We start from the raw sequence: 22,421 nt of genomic DNA, 5'->3' as shown, positions 1-22,421 counted from the left end.
AAACTTCATAAAGTTAATGCAGCTGTGGCTCACTTTAAAGGTACAGTGTGGAGGATTTGGTGGCATCTAGTGGTGTGGTTGCAAATTGCAACCAACTGCTCCGCTTACTCCTCCCTTTCCAAGACTGCAGTAACGTGAGCTGCTGAGTGCAAAACCATGGTAATGCCAACTACGGAACTACGGTGGCTTTCAGGTAACGTAAAAACATGATTGTCTCTCTCTAGAGCCAGTGTTTTGTTTGTCCGTTCTGGGCTACTGTAGAAACATGGCGGAGCAACATGGTGGACTCCGTGAAGAGGACCTGCTCCCTAAAGTAAATATGAAGGGCTCATTCTAAGCTAACGAAAACATTCTTAGTTTCAGGTGATTATACACTAATGAAAACATAATTATGAATATTATATTCTGCTAACAGATCCCCCGAAATGTTACACACTGTTCCTTTAAAGCGACATTTAATTTTGTCATTTCTCACATCGACATATCATTTGCCTTTGGGATACATTCACAGGCGGAGCGTTAGTGTTTCTTACTGGTCATAAAACTTGCAAAACAGGAGTACGAGTTTCATTATTATCACAGGAAAACCACAATAAGCAGCATCTCCACAAGTGTAGCCAGAGCGGTGGCTCATTGTTCATGATTTTCATTCATAACACATAAGGATTTTGGCCTGTTTGCCAAAAAACAACAAATGGGCAGCAGCGGAATGAAACGTGCATGCTTCAGACAGGCACAGACGTAAAAAAAAATGGCTTGTGATTCAATCAAAAACCTCTGCTGTAGTGCAATAAACATACAGTATGTTTGCTTACAACATATTTGACTCTAATTTGCATTACCCTGTAACACATTTGCATTAACAGTCTGCACCTGAAATATAGTTTCCAACATTTTGGAAGGGCGTACAATAATAAAAAATGGAATACACACATTATGTAACCAAGCATACAAATATAGCACTGATGTGACAATGTTTTAAGAGCTTAAAAAAGTAGAAAGCTATAATTTTTATGACTTCATTAAGGCCTCGTTTTCCTTCTTCATATTCCAAAAGGTTCAGCTTCAGTTGCAGTCTTTGTTTGGCTTCATGTCTGGACAACATGGGAGTCACTGTGGCTGCATCATGTCAGAGCTCGGGCAGATCTCCCTGGCACCACTTTTCCTCTTCCCCCAGTGCAGATGTCTGTAGATGGAGTCAAACACTGACACCGTGTAGCGTGCAAACAGGCTGGTCCACTTCACTGCGTCCACCATCCACTGCACGGTGCGCCCCACAAAGGCTGCAAACACCGTGGTGTAGTGAAACAGCAGCAGCAGACTCCTCCCGAGCTGCCTGCCGTGATTGATGATCCGGTTGACTCTATGTTCATGTCCTGCCATCATTATCTTCTTTATTATTTTATGTAGAATTTTTTATTATTTTTTTTAAGCTCACAGGCTCATTTTTCGTTTTTTTAATATATTTATGCAGATACTCCCTAGAAAAGGTAGTGGGAAATTTGCACAGGGTCCCTTAGATACGCTGTCGACCAATCAGAGCGCAGGAAGTTTTGTTTCTGGGAGTGTTTGGTGATGTGGCTCTGCTCTGACATCCATCCGAGGATATATATCACATAGATATATTCACCTGGGAAGCACTCGTACAGGTGAGTTAAAGGTGCTTTCTTTAAAAATAAAAATACACAACTTACTGCCTGCGTAAGAGAGCTGTCATCAGCTGTCATGAGTTAGGAGGTGTCTGCCAATGTGTTCCTTTGGACATGGAGGGAAAAAAAAAAAGAAGATAAATATGGGTCATATGTAATAATATGTAAAAGATAATTGTATTAAGACATGCACTATATAACAAATAAACACAGTGCAAATAAGTAAATACAAAATGCTAAGAAGTGGATCCTGCAATATATATATATGTATAACTTCAGAATCAGAAATACTTTATTGATCCCCGGGGTTAAATTGGGGTGTTTCAGTTGCTCTTGTATAAACATAAAGATAAGATAAGATAAGGGATTTATTAATCCCGAAGGAAATTCTTGTGCCAGAGATTGCTCAAAAATACAACAAAATTACAACAAGTTCAAGTGTATAAAATAAATAAGTACTTTTTCTAGCACCAGTGCCTAATAGAATAACAATTAAGTAAGATACAGTTAGTAAAATGAGTAAATAAGATAAGAAGCTATAGTTTCTCCTCTGTGTTATTTATTAGTATGATTTTGTGTGCCCCCTTTGTAAAGCATCCTAGGGTTTCTGAAAGGCGCTATATAAGTCCAATTTATTATTATTATTATTATTATTTTCTTTATTATATTATGTAGATTTTTTTTTTTTTTTTTTTAGCTCACAGGCTCATTTTTCGTTTTTTTTTTTATATATTTATGCAGACACTCTCTAGAAAGGAGTGGGGAAATTTGCACACGGTCCCTTAGAAACGCTGTGGACCAATCAGAGCGCAGGAAGTTTTGTTTCCGGGAGTGTTTGGTGATGTGGCTCTGCTCTGACATCCATCCGAGGATATATATCACATAGATACATTCACCTGAGAAGCACTCGTACAGGTGAGTTAAAGGTGCTTTCTTTAAAGTAAAAATACACAACTTACTGGTGTTTGTCAGAGAGCTGTGATCCACGGAGCAGAAACACTCAGAGAGGCGCGTTGTTAAGAAGATCTCCTTAGTTACCAGCGTTAGCATGAGCTAACTAGCATGAGCTAACTAGCATGAGCTAACTTTATATTGGTAACCGTGCAAACAGCAGCTGGAGTAAACACCGGATGTTTTCACGGTGTCTCCCGGTAACTCCCCGGTTCTTTAGTCTTCACATGTGTCTACTGCTTTCTGAAGACGTCTCTGGTAAAGTTTGCCGTTGTCCCGTTTATTTATCATCGCGTTAGCTAGCTTATCATCTTTGCTTTGGTCACTAAAAGAGTGACGCAGCCGCAGTGTGAGTTGTGTGAGTTGTCCCGCAGAGGTGTTCGGGGAGACTCGGCTCGGTTCGGGGAGACTCGGCTCGGTTCGGGGAGACTCGGCTCGGTTCGGGGAGACTCGGAGATTAATAGGTTGGGAGTTAAGGAGGTGTCTGCCAATGTGTTGCTTTGGACATGGAGGGGTAATTAGTGAGAAAAAAAGATAAGTGTAAGCCCAGGTTGTATATACATATTGTATTTACTGTATTTTACTTTTGTTTACACATAGTGTCAGCAGGCAGCAGCATGTTACATTACACTGGAGCTGAAACTATTGCTGTAGGTGATTAGTCAAAAGGATAAATAAATTATTGTTATTATTATAACTGTTTTGACAATTGTTTTTCAAGTAATTTTTTCAAACATGCCTTAGTTTCAGCTTCTCAACTGTGAGGTTTCACTGTTTTTCTTTTGTTTTATGTGACGATAAACAGAATATCTTTAGTTTTTTTTTTTTAGTGTTAGGTGGTGATTAATCAATGAATCATTTTAATCAGTTAATTAAACCGACGTAATAAAAAATGAGAAATGAGAATAGATGAAATATGTACAAATATTTGCATTAACATGTGCAATTTATAACATATATCCACAGTGCAAATAAGTAAATACAAAATGATTACAAGTAAATATAAAATGCTGAGAAGTGGGTAATTGCCAGTATGGTATAAATAAGAAATGAATAAATATTTCTTGAATGTTTACTACAGTTTACTACAGTTTACTTACAACCTACTAGAGTTGCAACTATTAATCAGTTAGTTGTCAACTATTAAATTAATCTTAATAATTATATAATTTTATAGACTAAACAACTAATCGATTAATCAAGAAAATAATAGACTATGAAAATAATTGTTAGTTGCAGCTCTAACCATTACCTACAACAATTTATATATAATTCATTCACAATTATGTAGGTAGAGATGTACTATTGTCTATTTTGCAGTGGGTTTAATTAACTGATTAAAATGATTAATTGATTAATCACCACCTATGACTAAAAAAAAAACCTAAAGATATTCTGTTTATCGTCAAATAAAACAAAATAAAAACAGTGAAACCTCACAATTGAGAAGCTGAAACTAAGGCATGTTTGAAAAAATTACTTGAAAAACAATTGTCAAAAATAATTGTCAATAATTTATTTATCCTTTTGACTAATCAACTACAGTAATAGTTTCAGCTCCAGTGTAATGTAACATGCTGCTGCCGGCTGACACTATATGTAAACAAAAGTAAAATACAGTAAATACGCTTTGGACTATGTGTATATTTACCCACCTTCAGAGGACCTTTCGATCAGCGTCAGGCAGCGTTTCAAGCTTTAGTTCAAGGCAAATACACAGTAAAAGGGCAAATGTACATATCCTACATTAGCCTATATACTGTTCATGAGTAATTTATGCTCACTGATGGAGGACACAGCAGAAAGGTTTTGAAAAATCGGTGTTACATTTCCACTATTTTATCTCTGGGGAACAGAAAAGGGCTTTCACAGGTGCAGCAAAGCGATGATTTATATGCCAGACTTTACTAATGTTACTTTGATATATTTCCCCCCTCTCAGTGCCATCTTTATGTTCAGCCGTCTGGCCACGGTCCTCCAGGAGCTCTCTGGGGAGGAGGGTCCAGATGGAGATCCGCAGGTGAGCGAGCAACACATAAATTATATCAAATTATAAGGAAGCGTATTGCCAGCTGCTTTTAAATAAGTAAATGTGGAGCAATTTATCCTCCATTTTGGAGCAACCATTGAAAAAAACACAAACACGATGATGACAGGAAATGTCTCTCATCGTTTGAAATAAAGAAAGAGGTACTTTTCCATAGTCAGTGTATTACCTACAGTAGATGACGGTCAGCACGCCCCAGGTTTGGAGAAGCAGACAGGAGTTACCGCAAAGTAATGTACTGCTGTGGACGGAGGCAGCAGCTAAACGTATTCAGCCACCTAAAAAAATAAATATCAGTTTAAGTGTATGATATATTTAGAATATTTTCATCACTTAACTTTGCCGTGAGACGGCCCTTTCCGACAGGGAACTGAAGCCTTGTATCCATCTATGCTCTCTTCAAAGCCACCAGACTCCTTTGAAAAAAACTGTAATTTTACCTCACAGAAGACACGGGTTGCTGATCTACCACTGCCCCAATATGTCAGTTAGTTTGTGCTATTGTGTGACTTTGGTGAATAAAAACTAACATAGACTGTATAGCTGTCTAACGGCAAGGTAAACTTGTGAAAATAAATATAGCATACACTTAAAGTGATTTTTTTAGTTGTCTAAAATACGTTGTTCTGCCGGCCCTGTCCACAGCAGTACATTGCTTTGCTCCCGTGCTGGTACTCCTGTCTGTTTCTCGGCCATCTACTGTAGGTAATACACTGACTACGGATAAGTACCTTAAACAACCCCACTTCAAAACATCCAAACTATTCCTTTAAGTTGCAGCACTCAAAAGAGAGTTAATGATCAAAATTGAAGCAGTAGAGGCTGAGATATCCTGACTTTTATTCCCTAGTATGAGGCAGCTTCAAAAATTGTATATCTTCTATTTCCCATAGTGCAGCTCAGTAGCATCACAGAGCCACAGAGGACATTAAACAGCTGTTTTTACAGGTTGAGTTGGACTAACCATGACAAAAAAACTGACTATATCTGTTTCCTGGAGCAGGGCATGCTGGTGCCTCAGCTCCCTGCCGGTGAGGGCTCGGCTCCATCCGAGTCTGAGGCCCCTCCTGAGGAGGCCATGGAGAGGCTGGCTCACCTGGAACAACTGGTGGTCCAGCTGAAGGAGTTCATCCGAGACAAAGACACTGAGCTGTCTAAGAAAGATGCACAGCTCAAGGTAAATAACCTGGTTGTGTTTATCAAGACTCCACAAAGTCAGTTCATTGTATTCTTTATGTCATCTAATGTGCTTCTTATCCACAGAATGAGAAAGACGAAGCTGAGGCCCGCTTCACCAAACTCAAACTGCAGGCCAAAGCCAAGATGGTTTCACTCAGCAAGCAGATAACTGAGTTGAAAGGACAAGGAGGAGCACCGGTGAGTCTGATTGAGGCAGAATAGTCTGGAAAAAAACATCCTTCAGATGCCTTTTACAACAAAGATCTTTAAGATACCCCCCAACAATACAGTCTTTATCTGACCTGGACATCTGTTTTGTCTACAGCAGAGTCCAGACAGCTCTTTTACAGGAGCTGCAGTCGAGGAGGAGCTCCAGGAACTGAAGAACAAGCTGAGTGAGGAGGAGGCCAACAGCAGAGAGCTCCAGCAGCGACTCCAGACCACAGAACAGCTCCTACAAGGGAAGGAGTCCGCACATGCTGAACAGGTGACGTAGCGGCGTCTTTAATTACATTAATTATTTAGTTTTAGTTAATAATTAATGATTTTTAAATTTCATATGAAAGCTCTCTCTGAATGATTTGATGTGTTTTTTGTTTTCAGTTGTGTAAACTGCAGGCTGTGGTCTGTGAGAAGGACGTGCGTTTCCAAGAACAGATCCAGAAACATGAAGAAGAGCTGCTGAGGGTCACAACGCAGTCTCAGAGTAACAGCGAGCTTCAGCAGGTAAAAGATCCAGGGGTTCTTTAAATAACGGACTCTTAATTTGTGGTTTATGTAAGAGATAATGTACAGTGAACTGGTCATTGTTGCATCGCCCTGAAGGGGTTCATTTTGCAACAATGACCCGCTAGCTGTACATTATCCTGCTTATTACACGACTACGACTACTAAGAAATCAATAATTTGACACAAAAATGGTCCGCCAGAGTCCAACATCAGAACTGCGCCCATAGCAACGGTCTGTTATACATAGCAACGGTCTGTTATACATAGCAACGGTTTGCTATAAAGAAATAACAGACCGTAGAACGCTGTGATTAACCAATCAGAATCAAGTATTCAACAAAATTGTGTAATAATTATTTATACACAATTTATTTATAATAATATTAGTTTGACCTTTTCTTTTTTTCTTTCTCATTTCATTTTGTTTTTGATTATTACCTCGATTAATTGTTTGGTCAATAAAATGTCAGATTATCACTGGAAAAGTCCTGGAAAATGATCTCTAGATAACAGTGGGAACCCTGAAAATGCTTCAGTTTATCCACCAGTGAAAGAGCAGATGACGGCCACACTCCACAGATAATTTCCCCAGTGTTTATACGATCATTTTATCTCTTTGTTTTTGTTTCTCCCAGGCGCTGCATGCAGCACAGAGGCGTGGTGAAGAGCTCGAGGAGGCCTTTAGTTCTCGCTCCCAAGTGCTGGAAATGCTGCAGCAGGAAGTGAGCAGTGCTGATCAGCAGAAACAGGTACAGATCCTGATCTGTGCTGGATGCTATGTGTGCAGATACTGATAGTGAGTTGGTTTAGTGACTGTTTGTGCATACAGTAGATGCTTTAGCTGTAATGAATTCTGCTCCTGCTTGATGAAAAGAAAACTGTTCAAACAGACACACCCTCATCTTGACGGCACGTCATTATTCTGCATTGTTTGGCTGAGCCACACAACACACACCCACTCACATCCTCTTTCTTCTTCCCTCCGTCTAATTCCTGCTCAGATCTTGACCGCTCAGTTCCGGCAGATGGAGCAGGAGCTGGCCGAGGCCGTGAAGCAGAGGGAGGAGGAGAGGCAGCGGTGGACCGAACAGGCCAGCAGGGCCGACGCGGAGGTCGCAGCCCTCCGATCCAGCCTGGAGGACCTTGAGATGGAGAGAACGGAGGTGGCGAGGCAGGGGGGCGAGCTGGCCTCCCTGAGAGAGGCGGCGCAGGAGGCTCTGGAGAAGGAGAAGATGGACGTCGCCAGATTGGAGAGAGAGCTGGCTCTGATGAAAGAGGCCGAGCTCGCAGCCGTCCAAGCGAGCCGCGATGCTTCAGAGAGCGACAAGGCGGAAATAGTTCGGCTTGAAGGTGAGCTTGCATCCGTGAGAGAGGCGGTTGTCCATGCCAGCCAGGACGCCTCAGAGCGGGAGGGGTCTGATAAACTAGAGCGAGAGCTGGCTTCACTTAAGAAGGAACATGAAGACGCCCAGAAAAAGGGTGAGATCTTGGCCGAAGTTTGGAGACATCTACGTTCTCTGGCTCTGGAAGAAGCAGCAGAAGAAGAAGAAGAAGTCCCCGTCCCTGCTGACCTCTCCCTGATCCTGGAATCTGTTCAGTCTATTGAGACTCAACTGACGAGGCTGAAAGATGAACGCGGTGAGAGAGAGGAACATTGTGCCGAGCTCACCAACACCATGGAAACCCTGCAGGGTAAGAAAATCTATCTGGTTGTATTTGTTTATGAAATTCAGTGTGTTTATGTCAAACCTTTTAGTGTCATCAAGAGGTTTTAATGTAAATCTCCGATTTTCAGAACAACTCTACAGAAAAACCACAGAACAGGAGGAAACCACTGCCAAGATACAACAGCTGGAGCACCAAATTGTAACGGTCAGTGCTAACAACCTATTTACACCTGGTATTAACATATGATCTGTATTCGGGCTGTACCAAATATATATTTTTTACATTTAAAGCTTCTATTGACATTTTCGAATGAAGCTTTGAATGTCTGTCGTCATATTTTATGACTTCATCACCCTAAAAATAAATTAAAATCCTCAATTTAAATAGAGTGGTTCATCGGATTAAATTATTATTATTATTTTTTTTTTATTAAATCAATTTTGAATGCTTCCAAACTTGCGATTTCTTTGTCATCTTTCTACACTGGTTGAATGAAAGTGATGACGTCTTGATGGAGAACCAAGCGAATGTAGATACATTATATGATCTTTTTTTTTGGTAACAACTTAAAGTAATTTACTATAATAGTTGAGGAGCTTAAATAGATTTTTTTTTTTAATACGTACCTCCCTTTGTGTGTGAGGCAAACGGTAGAGTAAACCCTTTATTGACCGCAGTGAAATTGTTGTTTTTAAAAGGCTAAACGCCAACAAATATGGATTTGTTTAAGATAAAAACATTACATCATCATTATCACTTTTCAATAAATGTTGACTTTTGGACTTTACAACGCTCTGGAGTTATTGGAAAAGTTTGGATCACAGTAGTTGGAAACAATCCTACGCAGCCACCACTGGAATCTGCAAATAGTATATAACTAATAATATTAGTGTAGCTTGACCTTTATCTGCAACTGTGTAGAAATATCGAATGTAAACAAAATGAATACACATGCATTCGAATGTCGATTTAGAATTTGAATGTTAACGTTATGAATAAAGTTTTCAAACTATTCAGTACAGCCTTAAACTGTATCTGGATACATTATGTACATAATGGCCAGGCCTCCTATCCATGGACTTTTGCATTTACACCCGGTATTAAAATGCGTTGTCATTATCTCGATCCTGCCTGCCCGCCTGTCCACGTTTTGTCAGGGAAGACTAGCTACCACTTGTGTAGCTAGCATGAATAGACAAAGTTAGGTGAACCTTTATCTTGCTAGACAGGTTTTCTTCTGTAGAATGTGGGTCACGCTGTTCAGACAACATTCACTCCCAGATATGAGATCCAGATACAGATCATGTTAATGTGAGGTCTTAAAAACACAGAATCAAGTTTCGATTTAACACCAGAAGTCTTTTTACTTGATGTAAACTTCAAAAGGAAATCTTAAATAAGCTCCTTGATCTCTCTCTGCAAGCTTCGTCATATCTGCAAAGATTTAACTTCAAAGTTTCTCATTGCATCGTAATGACTTTCTGTTTTTCTGTGTCTCTGTTTATATGATTAAAAAAAAAAAGGTGTTGAAGTGTAAGATGTGAGACTGGAAGCTTAGTATAAGCTGAGGTATAAGAGAAGTTAAAGCAGTCTGTCTACAAAGTCAGACAACCGTGTCATTGAATATAGAGTTTGCAGAGTCAGCTTTTATTTTGAGAGCAGGGCGGTCTGATTGGTCTTATCGTCTACACCAGGGTCGCAACATGTGTCTGGCCCGGTCAGTCTCAGACAGGACAGACGCCGGGTCATAGACAGACTTCAACCCCGGTGTGAGGAAGTGAGCCTAATCCCCTCTGCACTGATCCGACCGTCTTATCTGACCTTCACGTCACGCTACAGTCGTGTACGCTGCTCACATAGATTTAAGAACAGTCACTGAGGCCACATAGAGCTTTTAAAAGTGCCCGTCCCCTGTTTTTTTTTTTAAACAGGAAATGTTCTCCAGTAAATGTTTAATCACAACATCAAAAAGTTTCAATCCTGCCAATTCTCATTTTGTTGTTTCAGGCGTCTCAAAGCGATGATGTGACTGAACCTTCCACTCAGGATTCATCTGAAGCTAAAAAAGGTACAAAAGCTGGATTTGTTCTCCCAAAATAAATTTCATATAGAAACAGAATCAAACATAAAGCTAAAGATCAGTTCGCTCACGCATGTAGTAAAAGGGATTTTGCTTGTCAGAGGCGTTTGTTTACCTTTTTATGCCGTGCCAAAACAAATATAGAGCTTTTATTTACAAGACTACTATGTGTAGAAATAGGAGCCAAAACTTCACATTACTGAGTGTGAGGCAGTCATGGAACCTAAATAAGTACATTTACTTAAGTACTGTATTTAAGTACAAATTTGCGGTACTTGTATTTTGCTTGAGTATTTCCATTTAATTCTATTTTATACTTTTACTGTATTACATTTATTTTAATAAATAACCATTATTAATAGGTGATATATTGATAGTTATTTAAACTTTAGTTAATAGTTATTTTACAAACAATGAAATTATAATTCATAATGTTTACTAATTATTAGTAATGCTATAAGTTTTTGCTATTGTAACAGTTTATTACTGCACATATTATAACATTTTATATACTATATTATAAGTATTTATTAATGATTACAAAATTATTTGCAAACCTTTTGTAGAAATCGTTTGTAAAACATTTATAAACATATAGATAGATGGACGAGGTATTTATAACACTTTGTTAATGGTTAATAACTGGTTTGTAAACCGTCTATAAACATTTGGATGGCTAATATAAAGTTGCAACTGATTATACCTTGTTAAATTGTTAATAAATAATTTGTAAAACATCTTAGTTAGTTTAAAATTTGTCATTGGTTAATATTTGGTTTCTATATATTGGTTTCCATCTATCTATGTAATGTTTATAGATGTTTTACAAATCATTTGGTAATAAATAACGAGCACTTAATATAGTATATAAAATATTATAATGTGTGCAACAATAAACCGTTCATAAATAGTTTACTAATGCAATCAGAATGTAATTGTTATTGTCTCCTATCAGCTATGATACAATACATCATTTATAAACTCATTATTTCATATTACACAAACTATATGATAAAATAACACAAATGATAGCATTACTAATAATTAGTAAACATTATTAATTAGCATTTTTAGCATTGTTTATTACCTGTAAAATAACTATTCACTAAAAGTTTTTTAGATATTAATTTACCATTTATTAATGATGGTTATTATAAAGTGTTACCCATTTATTTTACAGGTGTAGTTACTAGCTACTTTGTAGATTTAGATTATTAATATGAAATATAATCAACAAATAAATCATGATGCTTTAGAGCTGAAATAATTAAATGATTAGTCAATCGACAGAAAATGAATTGGCAACTGTTTTGATAATTGATTAATCGTTTAAGTCATTTTTTTCCAAACAATGTTTTTCTAACTATTTCCTCCTTTTGTTGACTTCCACAGCGCTCATACTGGACCTGGAGCAGCAGCTTCTAGAAAAAGACAATGAGCTGGTGGCCTTGCGAGAGTCCCTCAGACTGGCTGAAGAGCACCGCTCCAGTGGGGTTGCATCATGTGACGACCAGACTCCAGATCAGGAACAGGATGCCGGTACGGCCCCCCATGACAGCTCTGCGTCCCTCCCTGACTTCATGGACGACACACAAGAAGAGGAGACCACCTTAGTTGCCGGGGACACCTCAGTCCTCTCCATGTCTGCTGATAACGAGAGCAGCCCAGAGCTGATTGGACACCAGTCTGAAGAATCTAAAGGGACGTCCTCAGACGAGATGGTGGCCAGTAGTGATTCAGAGGTGGCCCACAGCAGCTGGACTCTCCTGGAGGCTGTTAATCAAGACGGAGGCCAGGAGTGGCCGTCCCTCCTGCAGGACTTTGGCCAGTTGCAGCTGCAGTCGTGGGAGGCGACGAGCATGGAGCAGGAAACCTCCACAGTTCAAGTTGAGTCGTCCTCCGTCATCATCCGAGAGACGGTACAAGTTCATGTAACTCAGCAGAGCACGGATGGCGGCGACGTGCCCTCTGGCCAGGTCTTCGCTCAGGCGTTAGCTGAGGAGCTTCAGAAGAGGTACAGCGAGCTTCTGGCTGAGCTTCAGAGGCTCAGAGATGCAGCGGCAGAGTCACAAGAGAAAATCAAGATCCTGGAAGAAGAAACACAGTCTCTTACTGCTGCCAAAGAAGAGGCAGAGTTCCAGGCGAATAGTTTTACAGAGGAGTTTAAATCAGCCAGAGAGGAGCTGGACAAGCTCTCTCAGCAAAGCAGCTCTGGGGTGGAGAAACACAGTGTTGAAATGCAGCTTCTAGAAGAGCAGATCGACATTTTAAGTGCTGATAGTAAAACTAAAGAAGAGAAGATCCAGGCGCTGCAGGAAGATCTGGAAACAGCCCGCCAGGCTTTCTCCGATCAGGAGGTGCAGGCCAGGATGCTGAGCGCTCAGCTGGAGAACAGAGAGCTCCTCTCCTCCGAGCTGGAAAGGAGGCTTCAAGATATGGAAACCAGCATGTTGGAGTACTCTCAGACGTCAGAGCTCAACAACGACACTCTGTCGAAGAAGGACACGGAGATCAGCGAGCTGCAGGTCTGCCTCAGCCAAAAAGAGCAAGAGGTGATGGAGCTCAGTGACAGCATGTCAGCTAAACTCCTCCAGGCAGAAGAAGAGAAGTTCCAGATAGACAGCGAAGTCAGTAAACTGAAGGAGCAGATAGTGGACCTTGAGAAAGTCAGAGGCGAGAGAGTGAGCTCTGAGGATGTTGAAGATGTAGGTGATGAACTCGCTAGTGTGCGAAAGGAGAAAGGAGCGCTGGAAAAGCAACTGACAACCACGAAGAAGAAGCTGCAGGCTGCACTTGTGCAGCGCAAAGAACTCATGAAGAAGGTTGCAGATTTTGAGGTTGAAGCAAAGAAATGGAAAGAGCAAGATGAAACTCCAGAGGTAGAACAATCTAGTGGACGTGAGATTCAGGAAATGGAGGCTAAACTTGCCGAACTCGAGCACGCTTTAAGATCCAAAGAAGAAGCAGTCGAGACTCTCGAGTTGAAAATAAGCGAGCAGGATCAACTTCTCGCTGAGACGCTTGCGATGAATAAAAAGCTAAGTGAGGAAGCTGAAAACTCGCAGCAGGCTTCTGAAACAACCGTGTTACATCCCCAATCAGCTTCTCTTGAAGCAGAGTGTGAAACCCTTCAGAAGAAAGTCCAAGAGGCCCAAGAATCTCGCAAGGAGACCATCCGCAAAGCGAAAGAGAAAGATAGGCACCACCGCGAACAGCTGAAGCAGCAGAAAGAAGAATACAACGAGCTTGTGGAGCGTTTTGAGATGCAGAGCGGCGAGCGAGACGCTCTTCTGGCTAAACTGAGAGAATTAGAAGAAAACGCTGAAAGAGAGCTACCTCACCAAGAGAAGAAGCAACTGGCTGAAAATGTGGTAAAGCAAGCAGCAAGTGATTGGGTCCAGGAGGATTGGGTGGATTTCGCCACATCTGACACTGATTCATCGCAACCACAGTCCAGCGACGTAATCCAGCATCCTGCAGAGCAGTCTGACGTCCTTCCTGCACAAATGGAGGACTCTGTGAACGCTCTCCGAGGAGAGATCCAGTCTGTGCGGACGGCTAACGCAGAGCTGGAGACGCAGCTGCAGGAAACGCACAGCAGTTTGTCACTGAAGGAGGCTGAATTATTAGAAATTAGCAAAGAGCTACAAGCGCTAAGAGAAAAGGAAAGTCAGATTGATGCACTCTCAGAGGAAATTAATGATCTCAGAGAAATGTACCACCAGGCCGAGTCTCACGCTGAAACCCTGAAAGCCGAGATGGAAGCAGCAGCCGAAGCAGCGTCTGCAGATTCTACAACCTCTATTACAACTCTTCAGGCCGAGGTGGAGGACTTCAAGCAGTTCCTTGACAGCAAGAACCATGAAATCACGGAGCTAAGCCAGCAGCTGAGCGAGCAGAACTCCCTCATACACTCAATGCAGGACACGGTGTCCCAGAAGGATCAGGTGATATCGTCTTTACAGGAAGAGCTGCAAGAAAAAAACCAAAGGTTGGAGGTCGAGGTGCCACAGAAGCAAGAGGAGGAAAAAGACAGCGAGGCGAAGATCCAGCACCTTCAACGGAAACTTCAGGCGGCTCTGATTTCTCGCAAAGAGGCTTTAAAAGAAAACAAAACCAAGAAGGAGCAACTAGCGTCAGCTGAGACGCTCGTAGCCGAACTGCAGAAGAAGATGGAGTCAGCGAAAGATGAGCTGGAGAAGCTGAGAGGGGAGAGAGTTAGGCTGATTGATGAGGTGGACCGGATGTTACTGGAAAACCAAAGCTTAGGCTCGTCCTGTGAGAGCCTCAAACTGGCCATGGAGGACGTCCTGACTGAGAAAGACGCCTGTAAGAGAGAAGTGGAGCTGGCAAAAGAAGAAGCCGCTAGAACCTGCAGAGAATGGGAGGAAAAGGTCCAAGGCATGAAGGACGAGTACGAGACTCTGCTCAAGTCGTACGAAAACGTCAGCGACGAGGCCGAGCGAGTGAGGCGCGTCCTGGAAGCCGCCAGGCAGGAGAGAAAAGAGCTCCAGGCCCGGGTGAGGACGCACGAGGCCGGGAAGCAGGAAGCTGAGAGACAGGCGGAGGAGGCGCACAAAGAGGTGGATTCAGTGAAAGACAAAATGAGGAAGTTCGCCAAAACGAAGCAGCAGAAGATACTGGAGATAGAGGAGGAGAATGAGAGACTGAGAGAGATGCAGGACAAGACTGTGATAAAACGAGAGGGCAAGGCGATGAAAGCGCAGGTGGAGAGACTTCAGGATGAGCTGGAGGCTTTGAAAGCGGAGTTGGATGCGACTGTGGCAGAAAGAGATGCTTTAGGGCAGCAGATCGAAGAGTTGAGGGCCCAAACAGGAGAGAAAGAGGCTACTCTGCTTAGCGCTGCAGCTGTTGTAGAAGAGGTCGTCACTGCCCAGCAATCAGACGTAATCATGACCAAAGCAGAGCCTGTTGAGAGTCGGTATGAAGACAAAGAAGAGACACCCGCTGAGCGAATAGCTGCAGTGAGTGCACCAGAACCTGAGGAAAAAGAAAAAGCAGAAATGACTGAAAGTGTTCTTTTATTAGAGGATAAAATGAGGGAGATGGAGGCAGCTGTTAATGCAGAGAGGGAGCGGTGGCAGGAACAGGAGGCTAGACTCAAAGCTGAGCTGGCCTCTCTTGAGCGAGACCTTCAGGAGAGTAAAGAGAAGGAGAGCGTCGTGGCGTCACTGGAGAAATGCCTCCAAGAGGGTAAAGAGAGAGAGAAGAGCCTGGTTGAGGAGGGTTCAAAGAGGGAGGCTCAGTTCAAAGAGCTGCTCAGGAGTCTGGAAACGGAGAAGGACAACCTGGAGGAGCGTCTGATGAACCAGCTGGCTCAGCTCAACGGCAGCATCGCCGGCTACCAGCAAGAGGCGGCGGACCACCGGGAGCACCTCGCCGAGCTGCAGCGGGACGTGGAGAGGTTGGAGAGAGAGCGAGCCGAGCTGGAGACCGAGGCTCGGAGCGAGAGCGACCGGGCCGCCAGGCTGGAGGAGGACATGAGGCAAGCCCAGAGAGAGAGAGCCGAAGCCGAAGCGGAGTCCGGGAAGCAGAGGGAGCTGGAGCAGCAGCTGAGGTCGGCGCAGAGGGTCAGAGAGGGGAGTCAGAGCAGAGCGCGTCAGCTGGAGGAGCTGCTGAGGGAGAAGCAGCTGGAGGTGCGTCAGCTGCAGAAGGACTGCATCAAGTACCAGGAGAGGATCAGCGAGCTGGCGAGGGAAGGTAAAGCGCTTCAGATAAGCCACGACGAGCTCCACAGCAAGCTAGAACAATCCCAACTGGAGACTTCTAAAACCGTAGAAGAGCTGAAAAGGACTGAAGCAGAGTTGGCCGGCTGCAAAACTCAGCTGGATGACGCCCAGAAGCAGGCAAGCGAGGCTTTAGCTGAGAAAACCGCCATCGAGCAGAACGCCAAAAAGAGAGAGGCCTCGATGAAAGCGGAGGCAGAGCAAACACTCGACTCTGTGAGATTCAGGCTCGGGGCCGAGCTGAAGGAGATTGAGCTGAGACTGGAGGCGGTGGACAGAGAGAGGGACAAGGAGGAGGAAGCCACTCTGGAGGCCAGAGAGATGGCAGACGCAGCAGACAGACGGGCCCAGGAGATGCAAGCTCGTCTGGACGAGTCTCTCGCCAGGCTAGCTGCCTTCTCGCGCTGCATGTCCTCACTGCAGGACGACCGGGACAGAGTTCTGGATGAGACCCGACAGTGGGAGACTCGCTTTAATGAAGCTCTGCAGGGTAAGGAGGCTGAAGTTCGGGAGGCTGAAACAAGAGCTAAAGAGCTGGCAGAGCAGCTTCAGAGAGAATCTGCGCTGAAAGAGGAACTTCTGCTTTCAGTGGACAGGTAAAAACATTTCTGCGTTTGTCTGATTATGTTCACCTTTTTAGCTCAAAACTCACAAGATTGTTTTTCTTTCAGACTAGAGAAAGCAGATAAAGATTTGCAGCTGAAGCTGGAAGAGGAGGTAAAGAAAGTCACAGAGATCCAAGCTGCCCTAGAGGAGGAGAGGAGCAAGCTTCAGCAGACTACGACTGAGCTGCAGGCTTCACAAAGTGAAGCCCGCGCCCTGAAAAACGAGGTGGAGAGTCTCAATCAGAGGACCAGAGCTCTGGAGGAGGCTGTCGGTCGGCTGCAGGGTGAAGCGGACCAGGCCAGGACGGAGCTGAGGGAGCGGGAGGCAGAAGAGAGGCGGCTGTGTCTGAACGTGGAGCAGCTAGAGACGGACCTGAGGTCCTCTAAGACCCTGACAGAGAGACTGCAGACGGAGTTACATGAGAAAGAAAGGAGGGAGGTGGAGATGCTGGTGGAGAAGGAGCAAGCTGTCGCTCAGGTATTAACATGTTCTCATCTACAGTTCACGCTATATGTTGTTCATGGATGACACATTTCCTCACCGTTCCTGTGTTTCCCAGGCTGCAGAGGAGGCGAGAAAGGAGGCCGACAGCCGGGCGCAAGGAGCCGAGGAGGAGCTGGAGCAGAGAAGAGGGGAAGTGCGGGATCTGGAAGAAAAGCTGCGAAAGGCTGAGGAGGAGAGTAACAACAGGAAAACCCGACTGGACTCATTCATGAAGGCCATGGGCTCTTTGCAGGACGACAGAGACCGAGTCCTCAACATGTACAAACAACTGGAGGAGAAACACCTGCAGGTAACGCACAAAACCTTGAAGCTTATAATATCAGTAGTAGAGGTCGGCTGATAGTGGATTTTTAAAGACTCCTATAATAACAATAGTTTTTCTTATCGGCACAGATGAATCGGTCGACCTCTAATCTGTAGAGCTTGTTTTAGTAGCTAATCTAATATTTGTATTGTGTCCCAGGTGATGTTGGAGAAGGACGGTCTGATCCAAGAGGCGGCTGGGGAGAACAACAGCCTGAAAGAAGAGCTACGCTCTCTGCTGGTCCAGAGAGACGACCTGTACGCTGAAAAGGCCCAGCTGTCCGCTCAGCTTCACGGGTACCGTGATGAACTCAACCAAGTCCTGAGCATGAAGGACTCCCAACACAAGCAGCTCCTGGCAGCTCAGCGAGAGCGTATTGCCTCTCTGGAGAAGGAACGAGAGGAATTGGAAAGTCAGTTAAAGAGCGTTAGCGCAGCCAGAGAAGAAGAAGTAGTTAAAGTGGAAAGGGAGACTCTTAGCCAGGCTGTTGACGTCAGGACAGCGTCGCAGGTGATGGATGCTCCCGGTGCAGAGGTCGAGAAACTGAGGGAGCAGCTGCAAGCGGCGAAGGAACAAGTGGAGGCGTTGGAGGAGCGCCTACAAAAGGAGAGACAAGAGTGGGAGAACAAGCGCAAAGAGCTCGCCGAGCTGCGATGGGAGGGAGGCGTGATGCGGACCGAGTCGGAGACGGCTCAGGAGAGGGTGGCGGAGCTGGCCAGAGACCTGCTGACTGTCGAGCAGAGTCTGCTGGAGGAGAAAGAGGTGGCGACGCGGCTGAAAGCAGAGAACCAGTCGTTCTCAAAAGCCATGGCGTCCCTCCAGGACAGCAGGGACCAGGCGGTGAACAAGGTCGAGGAGCTGAGCCTAAAGCTGGAAGAGATGAGTAAGACAGGTGGCCTCGCAGCACACAGCAGCCCTGGAGGAACCACTGGAGAAGTGTGGGGGCTGAAGAACGCACTACAAGCTCTGCAGAATGACCGGGAGAGACTGGTGAGTTGCATGTCTGACAATAAATGTAAATATTTAGATCACATACTGTAATAGTGATATAGTAGTACATCATTTTTTTCTCTTTCCCGATCTTTGTGTGCAGCTGGAGCAGCTTCAAATGCAGTCGTCTGAGCTCAAGAAGCAGCAGTCGGAGCTGGCTCGACTGGGAGCAGGAGAGCTGATTAAAGTCAGCCAGGAGCTGTTTGAGGAGAAGAGGAGGAGCGAAGACATGCTTGGTGACATCATGAAGCTAGAGAATGTGGTGGAAATGGGCTCGCAGGATATAGAAACTCTCAGGTAGCATTTTGTCATCGTAGTCACTGTTTTAAAAGGGCACAAAAAGTCTTTTATTGTATTTGAATGTGTGTGTCTTGTGCTTGTTAGACTGGAGCGTATTGACTGGATGGCTCAAGCAGAGCAGCTGAAGCAGCAGACCCTCGCCACGCTCTCAGAGAGGGACCATCACCTGCGGCAACTCACCGCCATGCTGGAGGAAGCCCGCGCTCAGAAGCCCAAACTTCAGCAGGAACACTATCAGAGAGAGGTGAACATTTGCTGGTACTTCTGATTGTAAAGGACAGAATAGATTCTGTGGATAGCGGCTCAAATCACATGCTGTAAGTCAGTAGTTATGGATGTTGCACATAATTTGAACTTTCTACAATGTCATTATCTTATGTACAGAACACAGAGGAAGTGGACAGTGCACCTGGAGCTCCACAGGAGCGAAGCAGCGTGGTGGACAGCCACGCCTACATAGCTGAGGTCAAAGAGCTGCAGAGAAGGTGTAGTAGAGTTCAAACATCACCTGAAATACTGTTTACAATAAGTAGTACGATAAAACAAATGGATACTAATCAACTCTTTTACCTCAGGCTGGATGATGAGATGCAGCAGAGGGTGGCTGCTGAGGAGCAGCTAATGGCCACGCAGGATCGACTCAAACGGTAAGAACCATATTTTTTTTATTAGCTATGGGTTAAATGACTGTGTGTAATGTGAAAGGGGTGGCTTCTGACTGCAGCTCTACAGAGCATTTTAGCATCTTTCAGCTCATTGTTTTTGTTTTTCGGCCCTCTTTACTTTACTATTTTGGTTCAGTTTAACTGCTCTCATCACTGGCGCAGTGAAAACAATGTCAGTTTAACTATGAGAATCAGTTAAAAACTAGAAACATATAAACATAATAATAATGTAATCAATTTACCTTGCATCTCAATGGATCAAAAGAAAAGCAAGCCATACACTCAGCATTTTAAAGATGAAATCAAACTATTCAGAGTTTAAATCCACAAAAACAAAGCTAACAAGAGACAAACACCCCCCCAAAAAACATTAAAAAGTGGAGCGAAGGGGTCTGTCATCAAAGCTGTTTTTGGCATAAATATACTTTTTTTTTATTAATCTGTCAAGTATTTTCTCGATTAATTGTTCGGCCCATGAAATGACAGAAAATAGTGAAAAAATGACGTCACATTTGTCCCAAAACCAAGCTGAAATCTTCAAATCTTGCTTTTTTTTGTCTACCAAACAGTCCAAAACCCAATGATATTCAGTTAATTATGATAGAAGATCTAAGAAACATTGATCATTAGATTGTTTTTAATTGTATAATGTTGAGACTAATAATCATATTCTGTAATAACAGTTGACAAACAGTGCTGTCATAGGCTTTCTGTTATTTTTCTGCATCTCAATAATTCATCTTTTAGCTCTGATAATCAATCAACAAAATATGACGGCTAACATCTGTTTTTATTGTTATTATTAGTCACAGCCAGACTAAATGGCCCTCTGCAGAAGAAGAGGATCAGTCAGAGACGGCTGTTTTCATCGAGCCGGAAGGAACCGTCACTCGAGTAAGGCTCCGCTAATGTCCTGCACCACCCCATTTGTCATCTTAATAACTCTAATAATAAAGACTTATGAGCTGAATGCTTCCCGTAACCTTGTCCTCCCTCTCTCGCAGACTCGGAGAGGTGGCCCGGGTTTGATGCGGATGCTCCGAGTGGCTTTCTGCTCCCGTCAGCGTACCCCTCTGCTGTTCAGCCTCTATCTGCTCACTGTGCACGTCCTGCTGCTGCTGTGTCTGAGCGGGTACCTCTGAAACCAGCCCGCTTTAAAACAAAACCTGACAGATAATAAGAGAGAGAGAGAGGGGAGGGGAAAGAATATGGAAACGTGACACAGACCTAACCCAAGCCATCCACATGTTTTATATTGTTACATGTAATGAGTTATAGAAGGGTGTGAAGGATGACCTACACACAAACATTGCACTTTACAGGACCTAATCTTTTAGCCAAAGTATGTAGATTTATAGAAGAAGTTGTTGTCATTAGTTTTAACCATGTTGCTCTTGAATGACATTGAGGGAAACCCAAGCAGAGAGGACATCAAAATCTATGATTTTAGAGAGAAAAAAATAAGTAGATTCATAATAACTGTTGGCAGATGGTGTTCTTCACGTGCCTTTAGATTTGGATATAAAAGGGTCACTTTACGTTGGAGCGAAAGTCTGACATTTTGGGGACTAGTTTATCTGTGACGCAACAGCTGGCAGACAGTAAGCTGTCAGTTGGTAACAAAATCCACACAAAAGCAACTGTAAAGCTCACTTTTAAACAGGTTATATCTTGTTTGTTTAATTCATACAGAAACCAAAGTAAAAAGTCGCTATCTGTTATTCGGCTAGCTGTTTCCACCTGTTTCCACTCTTTATGCTAAGCTAACCGTCTGCTGTATGTAGCCTAACAGACAGATACAAGAGTGATATCAACCATGTCATCTAACTCGTAAAGCGTATATTTCCCAAAATGTCAAACTATTATTTTAAGATGGCTTGAGGTTCAGGGCATGCTGTTACAGTCCAGTCTCTTCCTCTTCTACTCATTTTCATGCACAAAATCGGAGCACAGTGCAATTTCTGTTCTTACACATTCCTATTGTGTGTTTCCTTTCTTTTCCTTTTCCTCTTATATAAATCACATTTAAAAATGGAGCATTATATTAATAATTGTACATATGTACATGTATTATGTACGTCAGCTGGATGTGGGTTTCCCCCTCTTACATATCCAAATAAGATTCCCCGTCCACGCTTCTGTTGCATAGATTTTACAGTTTGCTCTGTAGTTTTTATGGCAGATGAAGCTGCCATTCAGGTGCAATGTTACCACAGTGTGGATTAATTCCAGAGGAGAAAGACTGCTGTGTTTTCTAATGATATCCATCCCATCATAGACTACTCTGATGTAGCATAATTTATTGCCCATAACAGTTAAAAATGATCCACCATCTACATGTATATCGACACCATCCTCTTGATTCTTGTTTATTTAATGGCTCACTGTTGGTGAAAATGATCCTTCTGTACTCATCCTCTTTTAATATTCATGTTCTTCTTCACATCTTACACACACTGAACTATACTTTAACTGTAAATAACTGTTAAAAAGGGCTGTATAGAAAACTAAAATGTAATAAAAGTGTTGGTGGTTTAGATCAGGGACAGATCTAGTCAAGCATTAATTATTTACTCATTTCCGTTTCTGTAGAAAAAAACAGACATTGGGGAAGTAGGACTTCTGTTTACTGTTTATTTGGGCTCAGTTAATTTTAATTTAGCACATTAAAACACTATTTGTCCTTTTATTTGTGAAGTTAATAAAAAATGGGTATCATCAATCAAAGTGATTTTGCTGTTTCCGCAAACATTTATACAGTAAATGTGGGAGTGACGTCATGACATACTCTGACACTTAATCAGTATTTATTAATCAGTATAGTATTTAAATTTTTTCATGCAGAATGTGAACTTTCCTGGAGGGAGATTGTTGTATTTCATTTTAACGATATACTTATGAGGACCTGAATCAAAAAGAATACGATTTCATCAATCAATTTATTGTGTATAGACCTTTTTAAATGGGTCCCTTTGTATTTCCTGTTGCAGTGTTTGTTAATG

General features: G+C 42.9%; 1 protein-coding gene and 1 long non-coding RNA gene across 6 annotated transcripts; one reads left to right on the top strand and one right to left on the bottom strand.

Annotated features, from left to right (window-relative positions):
* Positions 1 to 713: 713 nt before the first annotated feature.
* LOC119482985 lies at positions 714 to 2,983 on the bottom strand. Its single transcript, XR_005205588.1, has 2 exons — positions 2,609 to 2,983; positions 714 to 1,755 (listed from the first exon to the last, which is right to left on the bottom strand). It is a non-coding gene; the product is annotated as an uncharacterized LOC119482985 (long non-coding RNA).
* Positions 1,572 to 22,146, top strand: golgb1 (golgin B1). 5 transcript variants are annotated; one of them, XM_037760911.1, is made up of 21 exons: positions 1,572 to 1,649; positions 4,542 to 4,620; positions 5,651 to 5,824; positions 5,911 to 6,024; positions 6,152 to 6,313; positions 6,430 to 6,552; positions 7,191 to 7,304; positions 7,557 to 8,247; positions 8,351 to 8,427; positions 10,231 to 10,291; positions 11,696 to 13,713; positions 15,478 to 16,646; positions 16,722 to 17,133; positions 17,216 to 17,449; positions 17,624 to 18,454; positions 18,558 to 18,751; positions 18,839 to 18,998; positions 19,139 to 19,239; positions 19,330 to 19,401; positions 20,226 to 20,313; positions 20,424 to 22,146. In XM_037760911.1, the coding sequence occupies exons 2-21, from the start codon at positions 4,552 to 4,554 to the stop codon at positions 20,559 to 20,561; spliced, it is 7,002 nt and encodes a 2,333-aa protein (XP_037616839.1). In that variant the 5' UTR covers positions 1,572 to 1,649; positions 4,542 to 4,551; the 3' UTR covers positions 20,562 to 22,146. The 5 variants fall into 5 exon arrangements, with proteins under 5 accessions (XP_037616839.1, XP_037616837.1, XP_037616835.1 ...); XM_037760909.1 differs by having other exon boundaries at positions 6,155 to 6,313; positions 11,696 to 16,646; XM_037760907.1 differs by having other exon boundaries at positions 11,696 to 16,646.
* The last annotated feature ends 275 nt before the right edge of the window (positions 22,147 to 22,421 follow it).

The sequence above is a fragment of the Sebastes umbrosus genome, chromosome 23, assembly GCF_015220745.1.
Source record: "Sebastes umbrosus isolate fSebUmb1 chromosome 23, fSebUmb1.pri, whole genome shotgun sequence".
Classification (NCBI taxonomy): domain Eukaryota; kingdom Metazoa; phylum Chordata; class Actinopteri; order Perciformes; family Sebastidae; genus Sebastes; species Sebastes umbrosus.
The sequence above is the reverse complement of the archived record's forward strand: the minus strand, read 5'-3'. Positions and strand labels throughout refer to the sequence as shown.

Coding starts and splice junctions, on each gene's coding strand:
- golgb1 (XM_037760907.1), top strand. CDS start 4,552: ATGTTCAGCCGTCTGGCCACGGTCCTCCAGGAGCTCTCTGGGGAGGAG. Junction 6,314..6,429: donor AGTCCGCACATGCTGAACAG/GTGACGTAGCGG, acceptor TTTTGTTTTCAG/TTGTGTAAACTGCAGGCTGT. Junction 19,402..20,225: donor ACGCAGGATCGACTCAAACG/GTAAGAACCATA, acceptor TGTTATTATTAG/TCACAGCCAGACTAAATGGC.